The 27,822-nt window shown below is 43.9% G+C and overlaps 1 protein-coding gene, 1 long non-coding RNA gene and 1 pseudogene across 4 annotated transcripts in view; 1 reads left to right on the top strand and 2 right to left on the bottom strand.

Annotated features, from left to right (window-relative positions):
- The window catches only part of LOC147026180 (uncharacterized), a 13,177-nt gene extending 211 nt beyond the window's left edge, over positions 1-12,966 (top strand). Inside the window, exons 2-3 of the long non-coding RNA XR_015058139.1 lie at positions 7,063-7,281; positions 11,787-12,966. This is a non-coding gene — a long non-coding RNA (uncharacterized LOC147026180). The remainder of the gene's footprint in view (positions 1-7,062; positions 7,282-11,786) is intronic.
- CHRNB1 (cholinergic receptor nicotinic beta 1 subunit) overlaps positions 5,492-27,822 on the bottom strand; it is a 70,138-nt gene continuing 47,807 nt past the window's right edge. For all 3 annotated transcript variants that reach the window (XM_085881307.1, XM_085881309.1, XM_085881308.1), the window contains exons 9-11: positions 20,561-20,733; positions 8,493-8,631; positions 5,492-5,955 (exon numbers count right to left, since the gene is read on the bottom strand). In XM_085881307.1, coding sequence (XP_085737433.1) covers positions 5,818-5,955; positions 8,493-8,631; positions 20,561-20,733 — 450 coding nt within the window. In that variant the 3' untranslated portion in view covers positions 5,492-5,817. The remainder of the gene's footprint in view (positions 5,956-8,492; positions 8,632-20,560; positions 20,734-27,822) is intronic.
- On the bottom strand, positions 23,310-24,632 carry LOC147026182 (MIT domain-containing protein 1 pseudogene; annotated as a pseudogene).

The raw sequence follows: 27,822 nt of genomic DNA on the forward strand, positions 1-27,822 counted from the left end.
ACCTCACGATGTCTTCGTATGTACATCGGAAAATTATTATTTGTGTGCATAATTTGCGGCCCTATGTAACAGCACCCGCCATTGGGGGATTGATAGGTGGCAGCTCGTGTCATGTAGTCATTGTTATTATGCGTGGATAACGAGCAAATAACGCGTCAACGATACCATCGTGTCGATGTATTGTGAGAAATAAGATGTAAAACCGAATCACCGCTTCAAGTAATTTTCTTTTCGATATAAGCTGATTTAGTGCTGATAGAATTGTCAATGCTTAATGTGACAGCGAGGCTGGTTTCCGCCGTTATACTTTTGCTGCTGCTGCTGCTGCTGCTGCTGCTGTTGTTGTTGTTGTTTTTGTTGTTGTTGTTGGGGTTTTATCGTTGTATCTGTAATTCTCACGTTATAGAATTAAAAATGCTGAGAAAACTGAACAAACCCCTCCGGAAAGCGTTCAGATGTTCAAGTCACCACTTTCCCTGAGACATTTGTTCAATTGTTTTTAGCCGTGTCGCGTTGCAAACGCTGGCTCGAAGAGAGCTCCACGTTGTTCTTCTTGTTCTTGTTCTTCTTCTACTTCTTGTTCTTCTTCTACTTCTACATCTACTTCTACTTCTACTACTTCTTCTTCTGAAGACATAACCTCGATGACGCGGCTCTTGGACACATTTGTCCTTGTTCATTTTACAGACCCCCTTCCGTGCGTACGTAATACATATACGGCCCAACACTACTTCACACGTCCGATTTTTATCTCACCCCATCCTGATACCTAAACTCTGAATCCCCTACATTGATTTTGTTTGGACTTCATATCGGCATTTAAAACTTTGTTGCCGTATCATTTTTTTATTTTTGGAATTTATTTTAACTCATTCACCAAGCGGCTAGCTAGCGCTTGCCAAGGCAGCCGTTCCTTGTCAACGGTTTCAGATGGGAGTGTTTTCTTGAGTGCTTCAGCCGCTTGGCGAGCGCTCCACAATCAACATGGCAACGGAACACACTCATCTCCCTGCGGGAGCAACAAGAAGGGTCGTGTTATTATCCCCTGTAGGGTATACAGATTACAGTAGATCTTGGCTCGGGTCTGTGGTGGACGCGATGAACATCTATCTAAAATTCCAGGTGTGTGTGTGTGTGTGTGTGTGTGTGTGTGTGTGTGTGTGTGTGTGTGTGTGTGTGTGTGTGTGTGTGTGTGTGTGTGTGTGTGTGTGTGTGTGTGTGTGTGTGTGTGTGTGTGTGTGACCGCTTTTTCTCGACAACCACTGGTCCGATCTAATTGAAACTTGCCAAGTATATTGCTGGGGACCTGATGATGTGCCTTTTCAAGGTTTAATATTAATCGGACAAGTGCTTCCCAAGTTATGGCCATTTATTTACCAACCAATGACAGGACACGTTGCTGCGGCCATTTATTTACCAACCAATGAAAGGACACGTTTCTGCGTAGGCCAGTGCGCGGTCGGCCGACGATGACATGCCGGTTACGATGGGGATCACGATGTGGATCGTTGCCTTTGTTACCGTGGCGTTGGAGTGGCGATGGTCAATGGCAGCAAATGTCATGGTGAGCAAAGACAGGGAGGTAAACTTGATTTTAATTTGGATTTTAATTAACTCTGTGTGTGTAAGTATCACAGTAGTTGTTACTTCAATGCAAGCGATAATTCGTGGAATGCATGTGAACATTCCGTACGGGCACGCACCACTTCCGGATAGTGATGACTCACTGTATTCTAATAATTTCTCGATTTCTTATGCGCATTTATAGATAAACACAATGCTCCAATCCAGTCGTCGTTTACTTTTACGTCGTTGAAAGTTTTTTTTTTTCGTACGTCCACGCATGTATGGCCATGCGAGAGTGAAGGAACGTCCTGTGTGGTTGTTGAGGGAGGTAAACTTGATTTTAATTGGGATTTTAATTAACTCTGTGTGTAAGTATCACAGTAGTTGTTACTTCAATGAAAGCGATAATTCGTGGAATGCTGTGAACATTCCGTATGGGCACGCACCACTTCCGGATAGTGATGAGTTACTGTATTCTAATAATTTCTCGATTTCTTATGCACATTTATAGATAAACACAATCGCCCAATCTCGTCGTCGTTTATGAGAGCGAAGGAACGGCCTGTTTGGTTGTTTAAAAGTTTGTTTTTTTTCGTTTGCACGTACGGGCACACACGTACGGGCACGTACGGCCATGCACGTATAGGCACACGAGAGTGAAGGAACGGCCTGTGGGGTTGTTGTTTCTGGCAAGCGGTTTGAAAGTTTTTTTTTTTTTTTGCACGTACGGGCACGTACTAGTAATGATAATGCCTCGAGAACATCGAGTTTTCTCCATTTCAGCTTAGTGTTAAACAGCAGCAGCAACTGTTTGAAAAGGTAAGCCGACAGTATGTGTTTGTGGTTTTTATATATTTATATATATATATATATATATATATATATATATATATATATATATATATATATATATATATATATATATATATATATATGTTTACTTCCGGTTAGGGTACCCCATGAAACTCCACGATCGAGCTACTTATACACGTCAACACAGCGTTTGTCCAAGGCGGGAAAAACCCCTTGCGGAGGGGGGTGGGGGGATATTTTTCGTGTTAATGTGTTTTGTAGTAACAATAATATGGAATAGGCAAAGCCAAGAAGCGAATGTAGAATTCTTCTTACATTCGCTTCTTAAATATATCAAATTAAAGTATTTTTGCTATGAAAAAATAAATACTACCTCAACATTACCTTCACAACAACTACACCGCCGAGAACAGGATCTCATCTAAAAAAATTAATATTACCTCAACATTATACCTCAACATTACCTTCACAACAACTACACCGCCTAGAACAGGATCTCATCTGAAAAATAAATATTACCTCAACATTACCTTCACAACAACTACACCGCCTAGAACAGGATCTCATCTGAGAAAAAAACATTTCCTCAACATTAAGTTCACAACAACAACTACACCGCCAAGAACAGGATCTCATCTGAAAAAAAAAAAATTCCTCAACATTACCTTCACAACGACAACTACACCGCCGAGAACAGGATCTCATCTAAAAAAATTAATATTACCTCAACATTACCTTCACAACAACAACTACACCGCCAAGAACAGGATCTCATCTGAAAAAAAAAATTCCTCAACATTACCTTCACAACGACAACTACACCGCCGAGAACAGGATCTCATCTAAAAAAATTAATATTACCTCAACATTACCTTCACAACAACAACTACACCGCCGAGAACAGGATCTCATCTGCAAAAATAAATATTACCGCAACATTACCTTCACAAAAACTACTACACCACCTAGAACAGGATTTCATCTGAAAAAAAAAATATTACCTCAACATTACCTTCACAAAAACAACTACACCGCCGAGAACAGGATCTCATCTGAAAAAATTAATATTACCTCAACATTACCTTCACAACAACAACTACACCGCCTCAAACAGGATCTCATCTAAAAAAAATTTATATTACCTCAACATTATCTTCACAACGACAACGACACCACCGAGAACAGGATCTCATCTAAAAAAATTAATATTACCTCAACATTATCTTCACAATAACTACTACACTGCCTAGAACAGGATCTCATCTGAAAAAAAAAAATTCCTTAACATTACCTTCACAACGACAACTACACCGCCTCGAACAGGATCTCATCTAAAAAAAATTTATATTACCTCAACATTACCTTCACAACAACTATACCGCCTAGAACAGGATCTCATCTGCAAAAATAAATATTACCTCAACATTACCTTCACAAAAACTACTACACCACCTAGAACAGGATTTCATCTGAAAAAAAAATATTACCTCAACATTACCTTCACAAAAACAACTACACCGCCGAGAACAGGATCTCATCTAAAAAATTAATATTACCTCAACATTATACCTCAACATTGTACCTCAACATTACCTTCACAACAACGACACCGCCTAGAACAGGATCTCATCTAAAAAAATAAATACTAGAAGTGAACGTAGAATTATTCTTACATTCGCTTCTGACTTTACTTATAACTTGTTCACAACTGTATACGCAATTTCCGGTTACTTTGGAATTAGCGATCAAATAACGTAAATCACGATTAAAAATTATTTTTTGAGGATGCGGGAGATATCTTTATTAAAATCAGTGGAGGAAATATAAACCATGTCTGATATTATTTGGGTCTTTCATGTCTCCGACAATGCCTTTATCTCCCGGCATGCATCATTCCCCATGACAAAAACCGGAAAAAAAAAAAAACCGGAAGCAAAATGGTCATAGCCAACCACACGGATTCACAATTGCTCGGGTATTGTATTGTTTTTGTTGTTTCCTATTATCTCATGTGCACGCGTTAACTAATATTCACAAGATAGAAATATAACCCAATCGTGTTTATACACCGCATAGCATTTAAAAACAACCGGAAGCAAAAGGTCATAGCTAACGACACGGAATCCAAATAGCCAGGGGTATTGTGTTGTTGTTGTTGTTGTTTCCTATTCTCTCATGTGCACACGTTAAGTATGAAGCTCACTGCGTTCGCTATTATGCTATTATCATTAGTGTCATTATTATTTTTGTTATGAGAAGTGGCCTTGGAAAAACGCCATGATAAGCTATATCTATACACCTTTACACAGATTTTTCCCACGGTGGAAAACCCCCCTCAGTGTGGAGGCAAGTTAAGTTGCTATATCCTTCATAGTGGGACCCTTCGTCCTCCTGTCAAGTTTGGTTGAGATGAGATAAGTAACAGAATGTGTCGCGGTCAGACAGACGCCAAATTGTGTATTTTAGTTTGATGGTGTTAAATTATTAATTTGGAGTATATTGGCAGCTTGAACCATGTGCAGGATATGACCATCTCTATTGAGGGGGATCACGAGTGGTTTTGCACTTTCCATTGTGAGAACAGTATTCGGGCAAGAATATAAACACAAAGCGTACCAGGAGACGTAAACTCAAAAAACATCAGTGCGAACTTGGGATTATCGATTCGGACCTGGTTGGATGAGACATTGTTCAATGGCTGTGCCTTTTCGGCACTGCTGAGAAGTGACTGTATTTACTGCATTGATGGATATTGAAATGTTCCACTTGTTGTTTTGTATGCAACCTGTTTCTGCTGGTTGCATCATTTTCCTGGAAGCAGTGCCCCAGTTCCCAGGAAGCTGGTACTCATTTTGCCAACCTTGGAAGGATGACAGGCTGGCAGGAGGACGGGTGCTCGAACTTCAGATCCTGAGATCTTAAGCCAGCCACTTTAACCGTGAAACCAACACCAAGCTTAATGTTCCACTGTGCTGCCACTGATGCTTGGAGTATGCTTTTCAAAGACAATTATATACATCAAACTCCATCCATCAGAGCTCTGTGAGATGTTTCTGGAGAGTGCAGCAACTGGTGTCAGGAGTGTTAGCATCAGTAGTTCACGTGCCATGACAATGGTGAAGGAAAACTTTATTATGGTGAAACAAAAAAAAATGTAAATGACCAACTACATCATGTTTATAGATGATGAAACCAGTTTTCTTCACACTTCCTAATGACTGATGCACTTTCCACACTGACTTTGGGAAAAGGGTTACATCATTTAAGACCATGTACTTTCGTCTGAAAAAGACATTGCCTTAACTCCAACAAATCTCTTCCTTACAAGGGAATACAAGGAACTTGGGCATATGAGGACGGCCATTTAGGCCTTAATGTCTCTGCTTCATACACACCCCAACAATTCAATCCATCAGTCTGTTCGTGTTCCTCTAAGTTTCAGAATGGTTCACTAGGTGTGACGTTATAACTTGCATCAACAAATATTCCAAAGGTTCCAAGCAAGGTGAATATGATGAACACCATGAGGAAGATCCGATCAACCACCATAGCCACGTACATCCAATCTTCTTTCAGCTGTCGGACAAAAATGCCAATTTAAAAGTTTTGTTCACCTTGAATTTCAAATGAAATTGCATTACAATCATTAGGGTTGTATCGCTGTACGTTTGATCATGCTCTAAATTAACTAAAGTAATACTGTATGCAGTAATTGCATGCAGGACGTTTTGCTTGCAGTAAATTTAGATTACATTTGAAATAGTCTGGTGTTGGCTCAACGGTTAAGGTGGCTGGCTTAAGATCTTAGGGTCTTGAGTTTAAGCCCCTGCCTGTCGTTGAATTAACACCAGGTGGGTTGACTCAGCTTGTCATCCTTCTGAGGTTGACAAAATGATTACGAGCTTACTGGTAATGGGGCATTGCCATCAGCAGCACAACTGCACCTCCAGAAAATGATGCAACCAGCAGCCACAGGCTGCATGTGAATAAATAATAAAAACATTTGAAAATTAGTTCTCCTCTCATTTAAAGCGAGCATGCAAATTACATGCATACAGTACTTCTCCCAAAAGAAACCCACCTATGAAATATAGAAACATGATACCAAAAGATTTAGGAAAAGCTACGTTGGCTGTGCATCGGAAACCACTACCATTGCATTAGTTGAACAGGTGATTACAGACTTTCTTTCTTTTATGTACTACTACTACTACGACTACTTTAACGGCCATAATTATTCCCAGCTGGAAAATGTTTTCGGCCAAAGTCTTTCACGAACCAGTTGGCCAGGACTGAAATTCGATTGACAGTGGCAGGAATTTGTAGTTTGTTCAGTTTGCCGGAGAAAACTTTCACACTCTTCACAAAAACAACATGGGATCTTTAGCATCGATGATCGACGAGTGCTGGCAGACGAGTCCTCCAGCTTAATTCCCTTTCAGTGGACGGTAATACTTTGTGGGAACTTGGGATTATCGATTCGGACCTGGTTGGATGAGACGTTGTTCGATGGCTTTGCTTTCACATTGATGTTCGATGACATTGAAATGTTCCACTTGTTGTTTCATATGCATTCTGTTGCTGCTGGTTGCATCATTTCTGGAAGTGTGGCTGTGCCGCTGATGCAGTGCCCCTGTTACCAGTATGCTGGTACTCATTTTGCCAACCTTGGATGGATGACAGGCTGAGTCAACCCACCTGGTGATATTTCAGTGGAACGGCAGGAGCTCAAACTCAAGACCCTAAGATCTTAAACCAGCCACCTTAACCGTTAAGCCAACACCAGGCTCAGAGATGGTGGTGAACAACTGTTTTGAAGACCTGGAAGGAAGAATGCCATTGAAGAGAATGTGGAAGTTTCTTCCACAGGTGGGAGAAAAAAAGAGGGACGAATGAGTGGAGGTGAGCAGTACTATGAAAGTGAGTGAGAGTCCTCATTACGTTTTGCATATTTCGAGATTGTAACAACAAGCTTCTGAAAACTGATCGGAATTTTGGGCTGAAATACATTCTTTTTACATTTCATTTATGGTGATGTACGTTTTTGTAGTGTATGATAAAATACTTGATTGTGTTTTATTCACCAGCAAAGAAGCTGCCCTTACAGACAGCTCAATTTCCCCACTTCGATGCTGTCCATTTTGTATTTTGTTATCGCTTGTAATACCAGAGTATTTTTTTTTAACCACTTAAAACCTTCCCCTGCACACACCCCAAACACAACCACCAGTTTTCAACTCATTCCACCCAGCGAGTCCGGAGTGCACAGAAGTCGAACACACAGAAACGGAGATTTCTCAAATTTTGGGAGAAATCGATTGGTGTTTTCTCTATTTGCTTAATTTTTGAAATATTGTCATTTCATTCTTGTCATAATTGCATTGTCGTGCTTAATTTCCCTTTTTATATGTAGTAATAATTCTATAGACCATTATATTCACTCATTATTAAGAGCTCAATGCTGGGCTCGCAGGATGGCCTCGAGGTACGCACACTCGCCCCTAAGCTGTCTCGCCTGGGTTTTAATCCTGACCCAGCTATAAACTACCACCCTGGTGTTTCACATGCATGGCGAGGCATCAATGTGTGTGTGTGCCATCTTTCGGAAGGACGTTCAGCAGCAGCATTCATCTGCCAGCACTGGTTGTTCATGGTCGTTAAAGATCTCATGGTGTCCTTTGCGAAGAGTAGACGAGCTATCGCCGGCACTATGAACAATTTAGAAATTCCTGTCCAAACCTACAGAGGGCAGTGCATCAGCAGCACAGTCATGCCCTCAGCCAATGATTCAACCCCGCAGCCTTCTGTTGCAAACGAAAGAAGAAGTTCAATTATTTGCTTCATTTATGTCCTCATTGATCAAGAGAAGAGAAGAGAAATTAAAGAAGGCTTAGAATGTCTATGGTACTTGTACAAATGCTTGTCTATGGTATTGTACAAATGCTTGTATGACAGAGCTTCCAGAAGACGGCTGAATCCAAGCACAATAGATTTACACACCAACAGCAGGGTAGAAAATAATAATTGAAAGACGAAGGATAACGGGGTTGAGGAATATGGCACTGTGAGTTTAAAAGCATTGCATCAATTTTTATGCAGAAATTAATGAATACCTCATCATCATTTTTCTGGCATCTTAGCCTTTCAGAAATTGATATTACAGCTTTGACCGCTTCTTGGAGCTCCAGAGGCAGAGTCAACGAGGGCTTGTTGCAAACTGTCGACTCCTGGGAGATGGGTGATAGATTCAATCTGTAATAAGAAAACAGTCCAGAGGTAAAATGAAGACCACAATTGCATGTTTCATCAAACAACCATACTACCACTGCTACTAATACTACTACTACTACGACTATTACTGTTGTGACCCTAATTATTTCCACCTTCTTGTGGGTTAAGCCAATTGAAGTTTTTTGCCAAAAGTCTTTCACGAACTAGCTGACAAGGCCTGATAGTCAACTGAAGTTGGTTGGAATCGAATTTGTTCACGGTGCCAACAATAAATAAATAACGCCAATTTCAGGGTGCCTGCTCTTGATGAAAGATACCATGGGATCTTAAGCGTCTACCAACAGCCGGTGCTAGCAGATGGGTTCCACGGCTTAACATCCTTCTGATGGACGGTGTACACATTGATGTATCACCCTGCATGTGAAACACCAGGGTGACAGTTTATAGCTGTGCTGTGATTTGAACCCAGGGAACACAGCTCAGAGGCAAGTATGCATCACACTAGCCAATCCTGCAAGCTCTCATAAAATAATCATTAAACCTCGATAATTTTTACTAGACAGAGATGTCCTTGAATGAAGATGACTTGCTGAGTTAGGATTGCACATTAATTTGTGAATACTCGATTTGAAATTATTGGATAGTTAAAGGTTTTCTGTCTCCTATCAGTCGATAAGCCTACTCCCACCATGAGTACTACCACGACTACGATTGCTTTTTATTTAATGACCTCAGTTTTTGCCACCTCGTGTAGTCAGTAAGGGAATGTTTTTGTCTCAAGTCATTCACGAACGGGCTGGCCTGGCCTGATGGGTCCATTGAAGGTGACATGAGTTTGCAATTTGTTCAGGATGCCAGTAAAGACTTGTTTACTCTCTGTGACAAACACCATGGGATCTTTAGCGTTCACCAGCTATTGCTGGCAGATGGGACACCCAGATTAAAGTCCATCCAAGAGATGGCACATACAGTGGGGAGAACAAGTATTTGATACACTGCCGATTTTGCAGGTTTTCCCACTTACAAAGCACGTAGAGGTCTGTAATTTTTTATCATAGGTACACTTCAACTGTGAAAGACGGAATCCAAAATAAAAATCCTGAAAACCACATTGTATGATTTTAAAATAATTAATTTGCATTTTATTGCATGAAATAAGTATTTGATTACCTACCAACCAGTAAGAATTCCGGCTCTCACAGACCTGTTAGTTTTGTCTTTAAGAAGCCCTCCCATTCTCCACTCATTACCTGTATTAACTGCACCTGTTTGAACTCATTATCTGCATAAAAGACAGCTGTCCACACTCAATCAATCAGACTCCAACCTCTCCACAATGGGCAAGACCAGAGAGCTGTCTGAGGACATCAGGGACAAAATTGTAGACTTGCACAAGGCTGGGATGGGCTACAGGACAATAGGCAAGCAGCTTGGTGAGAAGGCAACAACTGTTGGCACAATTATTAGAAAATGGAAGAAGTTCAAGATAACAGTCAATCTCCCTCGGTCTGGGGCTCCATGCAAGATCTCACCTCGTGGAGCCTCAATGATCATGAGAAAGGTGAGGGATCAGCCCAGAACTACACGGCAGGACCTGGTCAATGACCTGAAGAGAGCTAGGACCACAGTATCAAAGAAAACCATAAGTAACACACTACGCTGTCATGGATTAAAATCCTGCAGCACACGCAAGGTCCCTCTGCTCAAGCAAGTGTGTGTGTGTGTGTGTGTGTGTGTGTGTGTGTGTGTGTGTGTGTGTGTGTGTGTGTGTGTGTGTGTGTGTGTGTGTGTGTGTGTGTGTGTGTGTGTGTGTGTGTGTGTGACCACTGTTTCTCGACAACCGCTGGTCCAATCTAATTGAAACTTGCCAGGTATATTGCTGGGGATCTGAGTATGTGCCTTTTCAAGGTTTGATATTAATCGGACAAGTGGTTCCCAAGTTATGGCCATTTATTTACCAACCAATGACAAGACACATTGCTGCGTGGGCATGGCCGATGGGGGAAGAGAACCTTAGCCGCGTTCCCCATTACGGGTTGCAACGTACAGACTTCCCGAAAGTCATGACTTCGTGTATTCCAATAATTTCTCAATTTCTTATGCGGATTTATTGATAAACACAATGCCCCAATCCAGTCGTCATTTACGAGAGCGAGGGAATGGCCTGTGTGGTTGTTTGAAAGTTTTCTTTTATTTTTAATTTTTTGTTTTTTTTGCACGTACGTTTTTTTATTTTTATTTTTTCTTTCTTCTCTTCTCTTTGTGTTTTTCCTTGCGATGACATTGCGAAAAGGCAAAATACGTTAGCAATAATTGGCCATTAAAACTAAATTGCGAATAATCGTAACTGCGATATGCGAACTTCCGAGCCACGCACGTACGGGCACGCGAGAGCGAAGGAACGGCCTGTGTGGTTGTTGTTTCTGGCTCTCGGTTTGAAACTTCTTTTTTTTTGCACGTACGGCCATGCATCTACGGGCACGTACTATTATATATAATCTCTGCCAGTCAGGCTGTTTGTCCGTTTGGGGTGGGGCTTCCCTGTTCAGGGAGGGGATTCCCCCATTCAGGGAGGGGCTTCAAAATCACGTCGCTGCCATTTTCTTAGCTCTGTAAAGCCTCTTTTGTAAAGCTCGCATGTTATAATTCTCATGGCTTTATCATAACTCTAATTCGATATCTGATTTCATCATTTGTCGTCCCTAAGATGGTTTAAGTTTCGGTTTCAGCAAAAGGTGATTACATCGTACAAATATTGGTGTTTTGACACAAATATGCATTCTAATAGCCGTTTTAAATGTATCTGGTCAGACGCGATACGGGGAGGGATAGAGACGGGAGAGGGGAGGAGGGAGGGTAAGTAGAAAAGTAAGGGTAGGGTTCCCTGTTTGGGAAAACTGAAGTTAGGGATCGAACTGTTGTCTAATTATATTTTTTTCATGTTCCCGGGCTCTCTATAAATCGTTTATTTCAGGTGAGTAATAACTGTCTTCAAACCATATAATTAAACAATGCTTCAAAAACTTTGTACGTAATAAATTTAATATGTGGACTAATGATGGAATCCAATATTCATTTATACCATTTGTTTTTCCTGAATTTTTAATTTGTGAAGTGAAGTGTATGTGTATTCGATGTAAGTCAATCAAGGCAGATTCTCTCTCCCCCCCCTTCAGGTCAAGTCAATCCTCCCAAGTCAATCAAGTCAAACCAGAAGTAAGGCACTCCACGCCCTCTACCACCCCTCACCCACGACCTCTCTCTTCTCCCTTCCCCCTTCAGAGCTGTCATATTCACAAACGCCATGCCCTCCCTATAAGTTTTTCCTTCAGTGTAAAATGACCAAAGTGACAGTGAAAAGGATTTTGAGCTGATAAGTGTCATAGGCCTTGTGAAGATAGTCCTCGGCGATCAAGGTAGTGGTCTGTTGTCTGTACACTGCCAAAATAACTATGTGGCATTCCTTCAAACCAAGTTTTTACCATGGAGGCTACACAGGAGATTGAAGGCTTGGAGCATGGAAGGGATTCACGCCTTAGGATTTGAAGTGGGGCAGGGGGGGGGGTGAGGACGTGAGGATGGGAGGCGAAGGTTGAAGACTTGGAGTTTGGGAGGGGGGGGTTAATAACTTGTGGTTTGTGGGGGTGGGGGTGAGGAGGACTTTAAGTCACATGTTACATGAGGAGGATTTTCCACGGGTTCTTGTTCGCAAGAAATAAAATACCTCAATTGGTAAATGATCCACCGTGAATAAAAGTGAAGCCGTTTCAGGCTTTACCCTTCGTCACAGCAAAAGTGGACCAACTTCTAGCTGAATCCCAAAAATTTTGAACACTGTACCCACAAGGGAGTGATACCAATAGTATTTAAACAATAAATGCAAAAGGCATCTTGAAATTCATGATCAAGAACACATTAGAGTGCGCTTAAGCCAATCTTACAAGACTGTATCGCATCGTAGGGACACTACCAATTTATTCAGCTATAACTACAGCTGAGCAATCATTCAGCAGGGTCAAACTGATCACGAATAATCTTCGCTCCACAATGACTGGAGAACGGCTTTCTGCGGTGGCATTGCTCAGGCTCGAAGAGGATGTTGCATCAAAAGTAAATTACTCATCGGTGATTCACAGCTTTGCCAGAATACGCAAAATGTGCAAAGATTTCAGGTTATGGCCAGTTCGAAGTTGAATTTGTATTTGCCATGCAAGTAATGCCATATAATACATCTTTCGATTGTTCAGACAGAAAATTTAGAGAGACATCAAAATGACTGTACTCATTCCATCACAGTTTTATTTTGTCCCAGCTAAGGTGGTTGAGAACAATAAAGGTAACCTCTGGCGAAATGAACATGCGGTATACGCTTCTCTGTTAACACAAAATATTTGGCAGGATTTTTCCCCACCCTGATGCCAAGTTCTGGAATTTGGCCATGGTGCTGGCAACAGCTCATCTACCCTTCGTGAAGCACACTCTGGGATCGTTAACGTCCATCAACTGATGTTGGCAAACGAAACACCCATTTAACGTCCACCCGAGGAACAGCACACATTGATGAATCACGCTGCCTGTGACACTTGGTCGGGAGTTTATACCTCGGTTGAGATTCAAACCCAGGTGAGACAGCTTAGAGATAAGTGTCTGGGCCATCCTGTCAGCCCGAAAGATAGAGTAACGTATGTCGATTAATAATTTTTGAGGGAATTTGTCTTTATTGTGTTTGTAAGGGCAGACCAATATACATACTCTTGTGTTTCAAGCTATAATGTAGGTGCTGAAAATCAATATGGGGGCAAGTGAATGACAGAGCATGGGACGGTGAACAATGATGAAATTTCTGGGTAAATATAAAACATCAAGCCTGTAGAAATGCAGGTAGCAGGTTGCACAGCCTGGTGATAATTACCTGTCAAGGTTGCCGCCAAGCTTAGTTATAAACAAAAGCTCTGGTCAGAATTGAATCATACTCAACCTTAATCTGACATCAGTCACCATTTGTTAACTGCAATTAAATGACATGTCGTAAGAATCTTTTTTATAATACACTCTCCACCATAAAAAAAAAAACAACAACAAATAAACATGTGGAATCGATAATGTAATTGTTGAAGTACCAGCGTTCATTTCACAACATTTGCAACCTTTTTGGCACTCGGGATGTGCAGAACACCTGATTGCAAATTTCCACATAACGTAATTACCTCCTCGACAAAAAATAAACCCAACAAACCCTTGTTTGTCTGCTTGTTTGTGAGCAGGATATCTCAAAAAGCTATTGACGGATTCAGACGAAACTTGGTGGACAGGTTGGGTGTGTGACAAGGATGAAATGATTGGATTTTGGAGAACGGATGCAGATCTGGCCTAACAGTGGGGTACAAAACGTAAACTGTCAGAAAGTCTTTGATGCTATGCTATATATATATGAACGCTTTACTGTTTTACTTGTGAATGTTTTCTTGCAATCTGTTGATGTGCAAGTTGGTGTAATGCGATTCAGTAATTCTTACTGTTTTTTCCTATACTCTCCACCGGAAAGGAAGGGGAACTTTCGGTTTTTGGCTTACTGGTTCCGTGTGTGTGTGTGTGTGTGTGTGTGTGTGTGTGTGTGTGTGTGTGTGTGTGTGTGTGTGTGTGTGTGTGTGTGTGTGTGTTGGTTGTGGCCATCTTTGCCTTGATTAAATTGTTGTGCAGTAAAGGAGTTTCGGTGTCTCATCCTGTCCGAACCGTTTGATCACGTCACTTTTCCTCGATCCACTGTTCTCTATCATCCCCCGTACTCTATCTCCTTACTGTAGGATTCCAGAGCCTACGTCTCATGGTCCTTTGAGCCGGATACCGAACAGCTGGACAAGGAAATTATGCACGAGAACGATACCGTGACTGCCGATTATACCCAAACAGCAGACAATACCAGCGACATTATCCCGTTAGTCCTTCAATCACTCGTGTCACGAACCCATTTGTTTCTGTTTCCATGGCCGCTGTCGGCCCCACCCCTGATATATCCGTATCAGCCACCGAGTCACCAGACCCGGCGATTATCAGCATTGGCAACAAATTAATGGCGCCTTCCCGATCCAAAAGGGATAGACGTATCAGTGAACGTTTGATAGACTATGTTCTTAACTATGTACCTTCAAACACGAGTGGTCCTTCCATTAATGAGGATGATGGACCGAGTTCTGCATGCAGACGACATTCGTCAGGAAGCCACCGGCAAAAATCTCTCTTATTATGCATTGCATATATCTCCCAACACAGCCATTGTTCTGGCTACAGCCGTACATCTAGTACATCCCAGCTCAGTGGTATACAATCGGCTATCTTAATGGAAAAACGAAAACAGTATGAGTTGAAGGAATTGACATGTCAAGTTGGGGAGGATGAGAGGGCTGATAAACGTGAGCAACAGCTGCAGGATGAAGTACTTCAGGCTCAGGACATGGAGCGCCAGGCTCTGAGGGAACGCGAGGCCTTGTCCGTCCGTCTAACAAGACAGAGACGACTGAGGAAGGCCGAACAGGAACTCGAGGAAGCACGGTTGATAGTGTCATTCTTAGATGCAGCCGATGAGGCACCTACCTCCCTAACCAGGTGTCCCACCGTTATCGCCCAGCATGTGATTCCGCACAGTGGTGAATCGTCATGTACTCCATCAGTTCAACCAAATGAACTGTTGCCAGCGCAGCTGCCGCTACGGCAGCCAGAGCCAGCAATAGCCATCACTGCGGACCTACAGCCCACTCCTCAATTAATCATAAATCACAATACATCACCGAATGAGGACGTGAAGTAAGCGCCTCCAACTGCATGTTTTGATGGAGTCTCATTGAACTCGGGCTCCCATGCGGTGGATACGGGGCCCGCAACAGGTGTACGTATCCTAGCCTATTCATCCACGAATACAGCTCCATTACAAGTTTCAAATTTTCATCCCAACATGTTACCATGTCATCAGGCAACATACCTACCACCTTCGACTTTGCCACATGTGCATCCAGCTTACTCATGTTTGACGCCTGCAACACCCAAACCTCATGGACCTGCTGATAGCTTCATCCTATGGGGTACCGAAACCGAGTTTGCCTTATTTCCAGAGTGGCAAAGAAAGTGACTTTGCCCTTCTCAAGCTGGCATTGGATAGCCTGATAAGTAATCACACCTACTTGGCGGAGGAGTACAAATATCAAGTACTCTTAAACCACCTTAAGCTACCAAGTGCATACAAGCTCGCTCAGGCATACATGCATGATCCGAAGCCATACACGGCAGCCTTATGGGCCCTGTAGGATAAGTATGGACAGCCAAGGCAACTCGTCCAGAGCGAAATCGGTGCTATCATGAACATGGCACCAGTGAGGACTGGAGATGCAGAGGCTTTTGAAGACTTTGCTCTTGCAGTGCACTCCCTTGTGGGTATGTTGCGATCTCGCAAAGGTGAACATGGATTTGAACTACGATGTGGCTCACATGTTGACAGGCTGATTCGCAAACTGCCACAGAGTTATCGTGATAGATTCCTCGAGCACTGCATGAACCAAGGACTTTTGAATGCAGATTGTAATCAGACCTACATGTTGCACCATTTGGCAGCTTAGCTGCAGGCCAAGTCCCGAGCTAAGTGTATAGCGGATCGAGCTGCTGTCCTCTACAAATGCAAGGGCCAGGGATCAGAGAGAAAGGAACAGTGTTCTTTATCTTTCAAGGGGAAAGAATCACGGGCATCTGTGTTTCACAACTCCGAGTTACCGATGGCTGTCACGAGGACACAGCCATTGCATAATGTTTCTTCAAAACCAAGCCCAAACCCTATCTTCCTTATTGTGACACCAGGGATCATTACCTCGGTTCATGTGCAGAATTCAAGAAGCTTTCCACAGACCATATTGTCAAGTGGATAAGAGAACATGTCCGTTGCTGGAGGTGTGGTCAGACCCACCCGGCTGATCACTGTACACTCAGGAAGCCATGCGTTACTTGCAACGAGTTGCATCTAACCATCCTACATGATGTAACGCAGAGATCCAGCAATACCGTCTTAATGACAGGCTCTTCACCACCTGCGGTGTACCTTGACAAACCTTCCCGTCCACATGATCTCCTGTTGAAGGTCGTCAAAGTTCTTCTTCATGGCCCACAAGGATCCATAGAAACCTATGCCATTCTAGATGATGGCTCCGAAAGGACCATGCTCTTGAATTCAACAATGGAGCTCCAAAAGGACCATGCTCTTGAATTCAACAATGGAGCTCCGAAAGGACCATGCTCTTGAATTCAACAATGGAGCAGCTGAACCTAGTGGGTAAACCTAAAACACTGTTGCTCAAGACAGTGCGAGAAGACACGTTGCAGTGTACTGGGGCTTCTGTTATGATTCACCTTTAAATTAAAAAGGCTTTAAATTTCAACAAGGTTGGTAAAATGCAAAAAATCAAAATGGCCACCAGATTTACCCACTTTTCAGGTAAAATTTGATAATTATGGCTTACTAGGACATGTAATAATATTACATGCCCTCCTAGTAAACCAAATAATAAATTTAGTGGCCATTTTGATTTTTTGCATTTTACCAACCTAAGACATCATCCTAGGTCAAAAATTTCAACGGATTCGTGATCAGCGTGAAAAATGGCCATAAAAAGCACTCCTTTCAACGGGACAACAGAGAAAAAGTCGATGTGTGCCCAACCCTACCAGAAATGGACATCCCAGGATAAAGACTCCCACTCAGGATCAATACATTCGCACAACCCATCTATGCAATGAGTTGCATAGTGCCCAGAGTACTGCAAACACACTCCCTAGACCGAACATGATAAGTGTCAACACCATTTTGAGGCATCTCCTTGATGCAGGGATCTGTGCTTGCCATCCTGTTCAGTGTTCAAGACTTGCACCGCAACACATTCAAGCATGCTTGCAGAGGTCAAATCAGCTTGTCCGATGTCCGATGGGTAAGTATTATCTTCAGTGACGAATCAATGCATGGTCCACACCAACTTGATCTGTACCCATAGAATGGTGCCATCCCAGCCGAGGCTGGAAGTTGGCAAGCTTAAGGATGAGAGGGCAGCTGAGGAGATTGCGAACAGGCTGAGTGGAGATTTGGGGGGTCTGGATGCTTTGGGGGATCCTGAAGAGTTGTGGAGTGCCTTCAAGACCACCATCCTTGAAGTTGCCGGTGGATGTCCAGAACTCACCGGAGGGCGAAGAAGAATTTTGTGTCTCAAGGGATACTGGAGTCACAGGGCCAGGCTTAATGGCAGAGCTGAGCTGTTCTGGGAGTTGAGGCGTAAAACTATACATGCGCTGAGGGTGGACAAGGAGGCCGATGTGTGAGGAATGTGTGAGGGGTTCGAGCATCACCTGTGGTCAAGTGATTCTTGTCCTGCTTACAGGGGTATTCGCATATTGCGTTCCTCCAAGCTCATCCCTTGATGTACTGCAGTTAGAGCGGAGGGTGGTGGACTCTTGATAGAGGAGTCTGAAGTGGAGGCCCACTGGACCGGCTACTTTGAACGGCTGTACCATGCTGATCCACCAGTTGTTGAATTTGATGTCAAGGGTGTTACTATCCCTATTACTGACCCTCCAATGAACTGTGATCCACCTTCGTTTGCAGAAACACAGGCTGCAGTGAACCGGTTGAAATGCGGTAAAGCTCCTGGGATCTGTGGCATCCATGCTGAACTTTTTAAGGCTGGTGGAAATGCTACACTTGTGTCATTGCATGCAGTTCTGTGCTCTGCCTGGAACACAGGCATCATCCCAACTGACTGGAAGAGGGGCCTTGTTGTCCCTCTCTGGAAAGGTAAGGGTGATCGCCAGCGCTGCAACAACCACCGAGGGGTGACGATGCTCTCAGTGAGGGGCAAGGCCTTTGCTCGGATAATTCTTGATAGGGTTCGCCACCATCTGTTTGAGCACCAGTGCCCAGAGCAGTCAGGCTTTACACCAAAGAGGTCAACGATTGACAGTATCCTTGCCCTTCGCGTCCTCACCGAACGCAATTGAGCGTTTCAGCAGGGGCTGCTTGCAGCCTATGTTGATCTCTGCAAAGCTTTTGATTCGGTGAATCAGGTTGCCCTCTGGAGGATTCTTGGTCTTTGTGGGGTACCACCAAAATGTATCAATCTGATGTCTGAATTAAACTCTGGGACTGAGAGTGCTGTGAGATGTGGTGATACTATCTCCAACTTATTTCCAGTTGTTACTGGAGTTCGTCAGGGGTGTGTACTGGCCCCAACACTTTTTAGCGCTTGCATTGACTCGATTCTGGGGAGGATGTCTGAGAGATCAAGCCGCGGAGCATCATTTGGGAATGTGTAGATCTCTGACCTTGATTTCGCAGATGATGCAGTTATCTTTGCAGAGACTCTGGAAACCATTTTGGGGGCCCTTGAGGTGCTGAATGAGGAGTCAGAGCCACTGGGATTATGAGTTTCCTGGGTCAAAACTAAAATCCATGCTTTCAATGACATATTGGATGCTGCTATCTTAACTGTACCTGTTTGTGGTGAGGATGTTGAGGTCACAGAGAGATTCACTTTCCTTGGCAGTGATATTCATGTCTCTGCTGGCTGTGAACCAGAGGTCAATAGATGTCTGGGTCAGGCCTGGAGAGTCATGGATTCACTGGATCATGGGGTGTGGCACTGTCGGTACCCATGCAGGAGGATGAAAGTCCGAATCTTCAGGTCGTTGGTGCTTCCAATCTTGCTCTCTGGATGTTAAACTTGGACTCTGTCCAGAGATCTGAGAGGGAGACATTTCCTTTGGTACCAAGTCTCTTTAGAGAATCCTTCATGATGTCTGGTCGGAATTTGTGTCCAGTGAGCGGTTGCTGAAAGAGACTCAAATGAGATTTGTTTACCTGCATCATCCATTAAGCGTCACCTGCAGCTGTGTGGACATGTGGCTCGTTTTCCTGACACTGATCCTACTCACGAGGTTCTCTCAGCGAGGGAGCCTCGTGTGTGGAGGAGGCCAATGCTCTGTCCACGTGCCTTATGGTTGCAGCAGGTAGATAGCATCCCAAGGAGATGGGGATGGGCCAGGCACCTGCCTGGGGGATGGCAAGACAGAGGCCCTTCGAGTACTGGCAGAAAGTGGATGCAGCGACGCGCTGCTCCGGTGCATGCTCCCTCCCATATCTGACCTGACAAATCCAGGTTTCTCCTTTAAAGGCAGAATGGCTGTGCACGGGTCTACAGCAGGTGTAATGTGTGATGTGCTCCAGTCTCTGTCCACGAATCCGCAAATTTTGGACGGGGAAGTGTCACGATGTGGGGTGGTATTGGTGAAACCTTTCACACCAACTTGATCTGTATCCATGGCAATCTGATGGCACATTGATATATTAATGAGATCTTACAACAGCATGTGTTGCCGACCCTTCAACATGGTCCAAGAATCATCTTTATGCATGATAATGTTCCTGCCCACAGGGCCATTTGAACAAGGAATATTCTTGTCAGTGCCAGTGTTAATGTCCTGACACCCTGGCCTGCCATCTCACCAGATTTAAACCCAATTTAACATATTTGGGGAATGATTTGTCGTCACGTTCGAACCTTGGTAATACAGCCACAGACCCTCAATGAGCTGGAACAGGAACTGATTTAGGCGTGGAATACCATTGTCCAGACTAAGATTTGAGTGCTCAAGCTCATGTTTGGTCAATGTGATGTCGGCGTAATGCAGGGATTGTTACTCCCACGTTGGAATCCCTATGTGAAGATATTCACCACAACATGGCATTACGTGATTAGGTCACAATGAAATGGGCATGCAATTATTCAGCACTTCTCTCCATCAGAGGTGTGCACCTCATCTGTGTCTCCTGAAGTCGCATAAATAATTCGCATCAATATCAACCACATGTTTTTTTTTGTTTTTAATGGCGGAGAGTGTATAACCAGAACATTTTATTTGCACAAACCTTGGCAGATCCGTCGTTATTCCAAATTTGGTTGTTGGTTTGCGGATGAAGTATTCATCCACGTGGTACTGCGAGACATTTGCTTGCTTTGGCTTCGCTTGTTGCTTGACTAGAAATATATCTTTCTTCGGTCTTTCCATCCTCAGGTATTTTGGCAAAGTGTGAATAAAAATCTGAAAAGAGACATTGCATGGCATTATAATATTACATGCAGGTAGTGTAATAATAATGGTTAAAAATGAGACTGTAAGGGACAAAATATTCATTGCAGACACTACAGTGACGACGGTGAACATAGTGTAGTGATAGGCAAAACTGCAGTACACAACAAAGGTCTCCAACCCAATGGCTTTGTAACCCCACCGATACAATAGACATCGTACCATGAACAAACCTTATTCACATATTGCTTTACGTAATCTCTAGCCTCCTGATTGTACTTCAACAATCAACCAGCGGTTTTTTTTTTTTTAATCTCTGCACAGAAGCCTTCATTCTGGAGTGTCATTAATGCAGAGTATGGTTGTGTCAACCTCTTCAATGATACAAAATGACCTCTGTCCCATAATTGGAAGTCACACGGACTTAAACCTGCTGAATATGGTGAGTGAGGCAAAAACTTCCCATGCACATGACTCTAACAGGTCGTGGACATTGTGTCTTACATGTGGTGCAGCATTTTCATGGAGGATGTTGTCGTTCAGAAGGGTGGGGCACTGTTTGCACACTGTGGGTCTCAGTTAAGCATAAAAAAAAACATTATTGTCGTCTCCAATCTCCATTAACTGTTACACCCTGTGGAACTGCCCAGCTTAGCGACATTCCAATGTGGTGAAAATAAAATGCGAAGCACTTTTCTTCTCCGTTATTGGTGTTGGCCTTTTTCAAACATGGGAGAAGTGGGCCCTCAAACAACTCTGCTGAGAAGACCAGTAACGTCTAATCGTTTTGGCACCATGTTTCGTCTCCACTAATGATGCATTCTAAGAAAGGGTCACCCCCCCCCCCCAAGGAAAGCAATGAAGGTGCTGTTCACAAATGAGCAAGTCAGTTCAGTTTCTGCTCCTCTGTGATGAGGCATGGCACTCATTTTTCCATCACCTTTCTTTTTCAAAGATTCTCAGTGACAATGTGATGCACTATTGACAAGTTTTGCCGACTCTGTAGCAAGTTCTTCAAATGTGATTGTCACGACATTGTCGTCGCATCATCCGGTGAGAGGCCCGCCGAAACTCGATCCATCATGCACATCCTTTTTTCTTCCAAGAAAGGATTCATATCCATCACTGAACATTTAGTTATCAGGTGTGGATGAGTGTAAAGAAGAATTGCGAAGCAGATTTTACGTGCATTTTTCTTCTGCATCACCGTCTATTCATAAGAGGTCAAAAGTCTTCTTTGCTGAAGCTTTCTGTCAGAGCCACGTCCTTGGTACTTAGTGTGACCTAAACCTTGCAGACCAATTCCTTTAAAAAGCTACATGTGAGGTGACAACGTTTGGGATGACTCTTGTATATGCTTCATCCATGGTCGTACATGCGCTTCTATCAAGATATCAAGTTCTGCATACGCAGCTTGAACACACGGTGTTGCCCTGGTAGTATTGTCAGTGATGCAAGTCTTTGAACACGTAACATGTTCATCCATTCTGATGAGATTGCCTAAAAGGTCTTCATTGGTCCAAACAGCTGGGACCATTATTCCTTGTTGTTCGCTATGGTTACTTTGTAATTTGTAATAAATTTTCAACCTTCCTTTCCGATCTCTGTCTTTGCCTTTATTAGCCTCGCCGAAGGAGAGAGTATTGCATTTTGTCCGTTTGTTTGTCTGTTTACAAATTTCAGGTCAAGACACATTAGATCTGTGACTTGCTGCAGGTACCATGTAAATCTGTACTAACCTGTTCCATGGTCGGGTTGTCGGTGACTAAACCTTCTCCCGCACTAGATTTCCTGGTGAGGAGGGTGTATGATATGGACACCCAGCAGGATTAAAAACAAAACCTGTCAAAGGACGGAGGAGCTCCTTGTGAGCCAACGGCCATCCATTTCTCGTGCTCAACTGTGTCTGCAGACTTCCTCCTGCAGTTGGGTTTCTTTTTTTGAGGGGGGGGGTCGGGGAGGTTGGTGGTATGATTTGCACTCCAGCCACCGTAAAACACTTCATTCCGCAAAACCCACAAATCTAAGGAAATCTGAAAACCCACTTCTGGGGAGGTTTGTGTCCAGCAAACTTTGTGTCCAGCGAGCGGTTGCTGAGAGAGACTCAGATGAGATTTGTTACCTGCATCATCAATGAGCGTCACCTGCAGTTGTGTGGACATGTGGCTCGTTTTCCTTTCTGTGGATATATGGACGAACCCCAGAGTTTACAATCGAGCAAGAATGGAATGTGCCGGGTGATGGAGATGAAAAACAAATCACTTTTCGCCTGCATGTTAAAAGGGGACAGGTACAGGATTGTAAGCCGCACGTCCCCAATGAATGGCTGCCAACAAGTTTGCTGGACGCGCTAACACATTCCCTGATAGGAGTTCCCTTCTGGCCGAACAACGTGTTTCTGGCACTTGTGAATTTGAAGGACACTTGTAAACGTACAGAAGAGGTCAAACACAATTGGGAAATGTTGATTCGGCACATTATTTCATTGGTTTAATTTTTTTTTTTTAAACTCTGATGTTCTCATGGTTACAAGTAATCTTATTTTGGTCACATGGCTTTTTGAAGTTTTAATTAAACGTACTTACTCGTCACTTTGTCGCTTCTCGTTGATGTAAACACACATGCACACACATCAGGTCGGTGTTCGTTGTTCGGTATGTTAGGACATGGAGTCCAGACACAAAACCTTTTTGTTGTTGTTGTTGGTTTTTTTCGCTCAGGCCTCTTTTGTATGCTGGCAATGAAAAATATCCACAGTTGTCTCGTGACACTGTCGAAGATCATAGTCCCAATAGCCGATGCTGAAGCGACCCTGGTGTTTTTTTTTTTGTTTTTTTTAAAGTAATCAAGACCTTCCAATCTAGATAATCCAACCATTATTAAACCTGATCCCGCGGTCATGCAACGTGTTCGAGTATTTGATGTTCAGGATCACTCCGTAATTTTGAAGACTCTTTCTCGGTTCTTCCACCAGGCTATTTGTCTGTTCCTTCATGCGTCTCGTATCATCCTGTGTGGTCAGAAGATTGATGATCTTCACTTTGGCAGGTCCTTTAATAAGAATTTCACAAAAGCGCTGGAGATTTGTGATCTCATGGATTTGTCTGATATAAGGGTCATTCACCCAACACTTATTTCAGGGTATTGTCCAGGTATGGCTGAAATAGCTTGCTGTAGCTGTAACCAATTCCATTATCTGGTATTTTGATCTGCTCGTGATACTTGCCAGCTTCTTTTTCTTTATAAACCTGTTGTTTTATCTGTTCTGCTCTGTCCATGTAATCGGATATTTTCTGTCGGTAGCGGATTTTCTTCGCACCATCCGTCGTCTACGGAGCACCTCCTGCCCATTACTTCCGCGTGAATCGCTGGTTCGCTCCCAGTGTAAGGCGTCTTCTCGCTTCTTAAAATAAGATCATATTAAAATGAAAACACATTATCGATCGACACTCTGCTTCGATCAAGATTGTTCGGCGTCTTGTACAAAAATCGATATTTTGTACAAGATGTAAAATCCTGTGCGACTGGTCTTAACAGGGGAACTCACCGGATGACGGGATTGGGGTAAAGCCTTCGGGACCCCCATTCCTTGATGATAGGAGAAAAAGCACGGGTCACAGTGCGTGTTGTGACCTCCAGGCTCAAACCTCCAGGGTCACATTGTGGTGTTGTGTGGCAGAGTGGTGCTGAGGTGTCATCAATAAGACGGCGGTCTCCTTTGGTTAACCTGAGGCGGTCCCTTCGGGAGGGTGCCTGGAATGTCCTATCTCGAATAGAAGATGATCACCTGTCTCAGTTATCGTCTGAGTTCAAGCGTTTGAACATACGAATTGCAGCACTCTCTGAGGTTCGGAGACCGGGTAGTGGCGAGATCAAGGTGGAAAGTTACACGTACTTTTTGTCTGGTCACTGATGGTTGTTGTATCGTCAGGTCAGGTCACTGATGGTTGTTGTATCGTCAGGTCAGGTCACTGATGGTATCGTCAGGTCAGGTTAGATCTGTGACCTGCTACAGGTACCATGTAAACCTGTGCTAACCTGTTCCATGGTCGGGTTGTCGGCGACTAAACCGTCTCCCCCACCAGGTTTTCTTGTGCGGAGGATGTTTGGATATGGACAACCAGCAGGATTAAAAACAAAACCTGTCAAAGGGCGGAGGAGCTCCTTGTGAGCCAACGGCCATCCATATCTAGTGCCCAACTGTGTCTGCGGACGTCCTCCTGCAGTTGGGTTACTTTTTTATCAGGAGGTTGGTGGCAGGATTTGCACTCCGGCCACCGTAAAACCCTTCATTCCGCAAAACACAAAAACGCAAAAAAATCTGAAAACCCACTCCGTGGGAGTACCTCCTGTGCAGCTTCCCTTCGCAGGACAGCTCACCAGACGACGGGATTGGGGCAAAGCCTTCGGGACCCCCAATCTTTGATGATAGGAGGGAAACCACGGGGTAACATCCCTGGGTCAGATTGCGGGAGAGTGTGTCGGAGTGGTGCTGAGGTATCGTCCACCAGACGGCGGTCTCCTTGGGTTAACCTGAGGCGGTCCCTTCGGGTGGGTGCCTGGAATGTCCTATCCCTAAAGGCTCAGTCAAACCTTGACGTTTTAGCCAGCAATGGCAACGTATCAAAATGTATGTAAAACACTGGCTTACGTTGAACTTTTGATGTTTTTTTTTAAGATTCGGACATATTCATAACGACTCGGTCTTATGTACGACGTATTAGTAACGGACACAGAACGATTCGTTGTGTTATAGATAACTTATACCAACGAATGCTAAACCTGTTGTCGGCCTTCACAACCGATGCCCAACGATAGTCTAACTTATGCATAGCGTGCTGCACGCATCGCCGACGATCACGTGGCGTAGCCTATTAAAAGGCCGCCGCACAACGATTCAAATCATAACCGCTGGAGAAATGGAAGTATCAACATCGCAGTCACACCTGGGCGATCTTTCCAGTGTACGCCGACCTCTGAAAAATGCGTCTAAAACGCTGGCGCACGTCGAATACGGTATGGGTAAGTTTGGTATACGTGAATAGAACGCTAAAGTATGCTATCATACGTCGTAGTAAGTGGAGTACGTCTTGTAATTTTAAACATGTTGGAAATTTTACGACGTACTTGCCGTATGACACACGCTCCGCATGCGATGGGAATAAGTTGTACGCACGATATGCGATCATTGACACACATCGACATACGTTAATGGAAAGGTGCTCATAAGTCGAAACACATCACGGTAATGGTTAGCGTCAGTGATCCAGACTCCTGTTTTTTTTTTCTTTGGTATGACGGTGTTCAGTGTACCAAAGAAAGGAAGAAAAAAACAAACAAACAAACAAAAAAAAACAGGAAGTCTGGATCACTGACGCTAACCATTACCGTGATGTGTTTCAACTTATGAGCACCTTACAAGTAACGTGTGTCGATGTGTGTCACCGATCGCGTAACGTGAGTACAACATGTTACTCATAGGTTAGAAATAAGTTTCGGGTACGCTAAACATTACCTCGACGTGTTTCGACTTATGAATAAATCACAAGTAACGTGTGTCGACGTGTGTCAACGATCGCGTGACGTGCCTACAACTATTGGGCAGCGTAGCGGAACTTGCGAGTCATACGCCGGCATAAGTCTTAAAATTTCAATCATGGAAAATTTGAGGACAACGGAAAAGTACAACGTTTAAAGCCAGCGTACAACGACGTATGTCAGTGTTTTTCAGCGTGCTCTCAATGTTATCAAAACTTACCCATAACGTATTGGACGTGTACCAGCGTTTTAGACAAATTTTCCAAAAATTGGCATAAGCTGGCTAAAACGTCAAGGTGTGACTGGGCCTTAATAGAGGATGATCACCTGTCTCTGTTATCATCTGAGCTCAAGCGTTTGGACATCGGGATTGCAGCTCTCTCTGAGGTTCGGAGACCGGATTGCTGCGAGGGTATGGTGGGTGGTTACACCTACTATTGGTCTGGTCGCTCTGATGGTTACCATACCCAAGGAGTTGCTGTAGCTGTGTCCAATAAGCTGACCCCAATGATAATTGAGGTAACACCGGTCAACAAGCGTATTATGAGATTAAGGATTTGTCACTCCTTCGGTGTCATTTCCCTGGTCTCTGTTTATGCTCCGACTGAGGCGAGTGATCTCACCGTGAAGGATGCATTCTACGCCACACTCGAGTCTGTGGTTGATCAGTGCCCCAGACGAGATACACTTCTAATCTTGAGGGATTTCAATGCATCGACTGGAAATGATAGGGATGGTTATGAGGTGTGTGTTGGTCCCCATGGGTCAGGAACTATGAACCAGAATATCACTAAGTTCCTTGACTTTGCGAGAAGTCATGGACTTAGGGTGGCTGGTTCATGGTTTCAGCGCCCACAAGCTCATCGCTGGACTTGGTATTCCAACACTGGCGGTGTGGCAAAGGAGATTGACCATGTCCTCATTGACGGTCGTAAGAGGATGATCCAGAACTGCAGGGTCTACCGGAGTGCTCAGTTCCTCAATACTGACCACAGGCTTGTTGTAGCAACTCTAAAGCTGCACCTTAAATCCTGGAGAATGGTACCATCCCAGCCTAGGCTGGATGTTGGCAAGCTCAGGGATGAGAGAGTAGCTGCGGAGTTTGCGAACAGGCTGAGTGGACACTTGGGGGGTCTGGGTGCTTTGGGGGGTCCTGAAGAGTTGTGGAGTGCCTTCAAGACCACCGTCCTTGATGTTGCCGGTGGATGTCTTGGAACTCACCGCAGGGCAAAGAAGAATTTTGTCTCTCAGGGGACACTGGATACCATTGACCAGAGTTGCAGGGCCAGGCTGAATGGTAGAGCTGAGCTGTTCAGGGAGCTGAGGCGTAAAACTGTACGTGCACTGAGGGTGGACAAGGAGGCCTATGTGCGAGGAATCTGTGAGGGGGTAGAGCATCACCTGTGCACAGGTGATTCTCGTCCCTCTTACAGAGGAATTCGCGCATTACGTTCATCCAAGCCCATCCCTCGGAGCACTGCAGTTCGAGCAGAGAGTGGTAGGCTCTTGACAGAGGAGTCTGAAGTGAAGGCCCGCTGGGCCGGTTACTTTGAGCGGTTGTAC

Source organism: Eptatretus burgeri, chromosome 5 (genome assembly GCF_056783735.1).
Source record: "Eptatretus burgeri isolate ZD-2024b chromosome 5, Ebu_testis_v1, whole genome shotgun sequence".
Classification (NCBI taxonomy): Eukaryota; Metazoa; Chordata; class Myxini; order Myxiniformes; family Myxinidae; genus Eptatretus; species Eptatretus burgeri.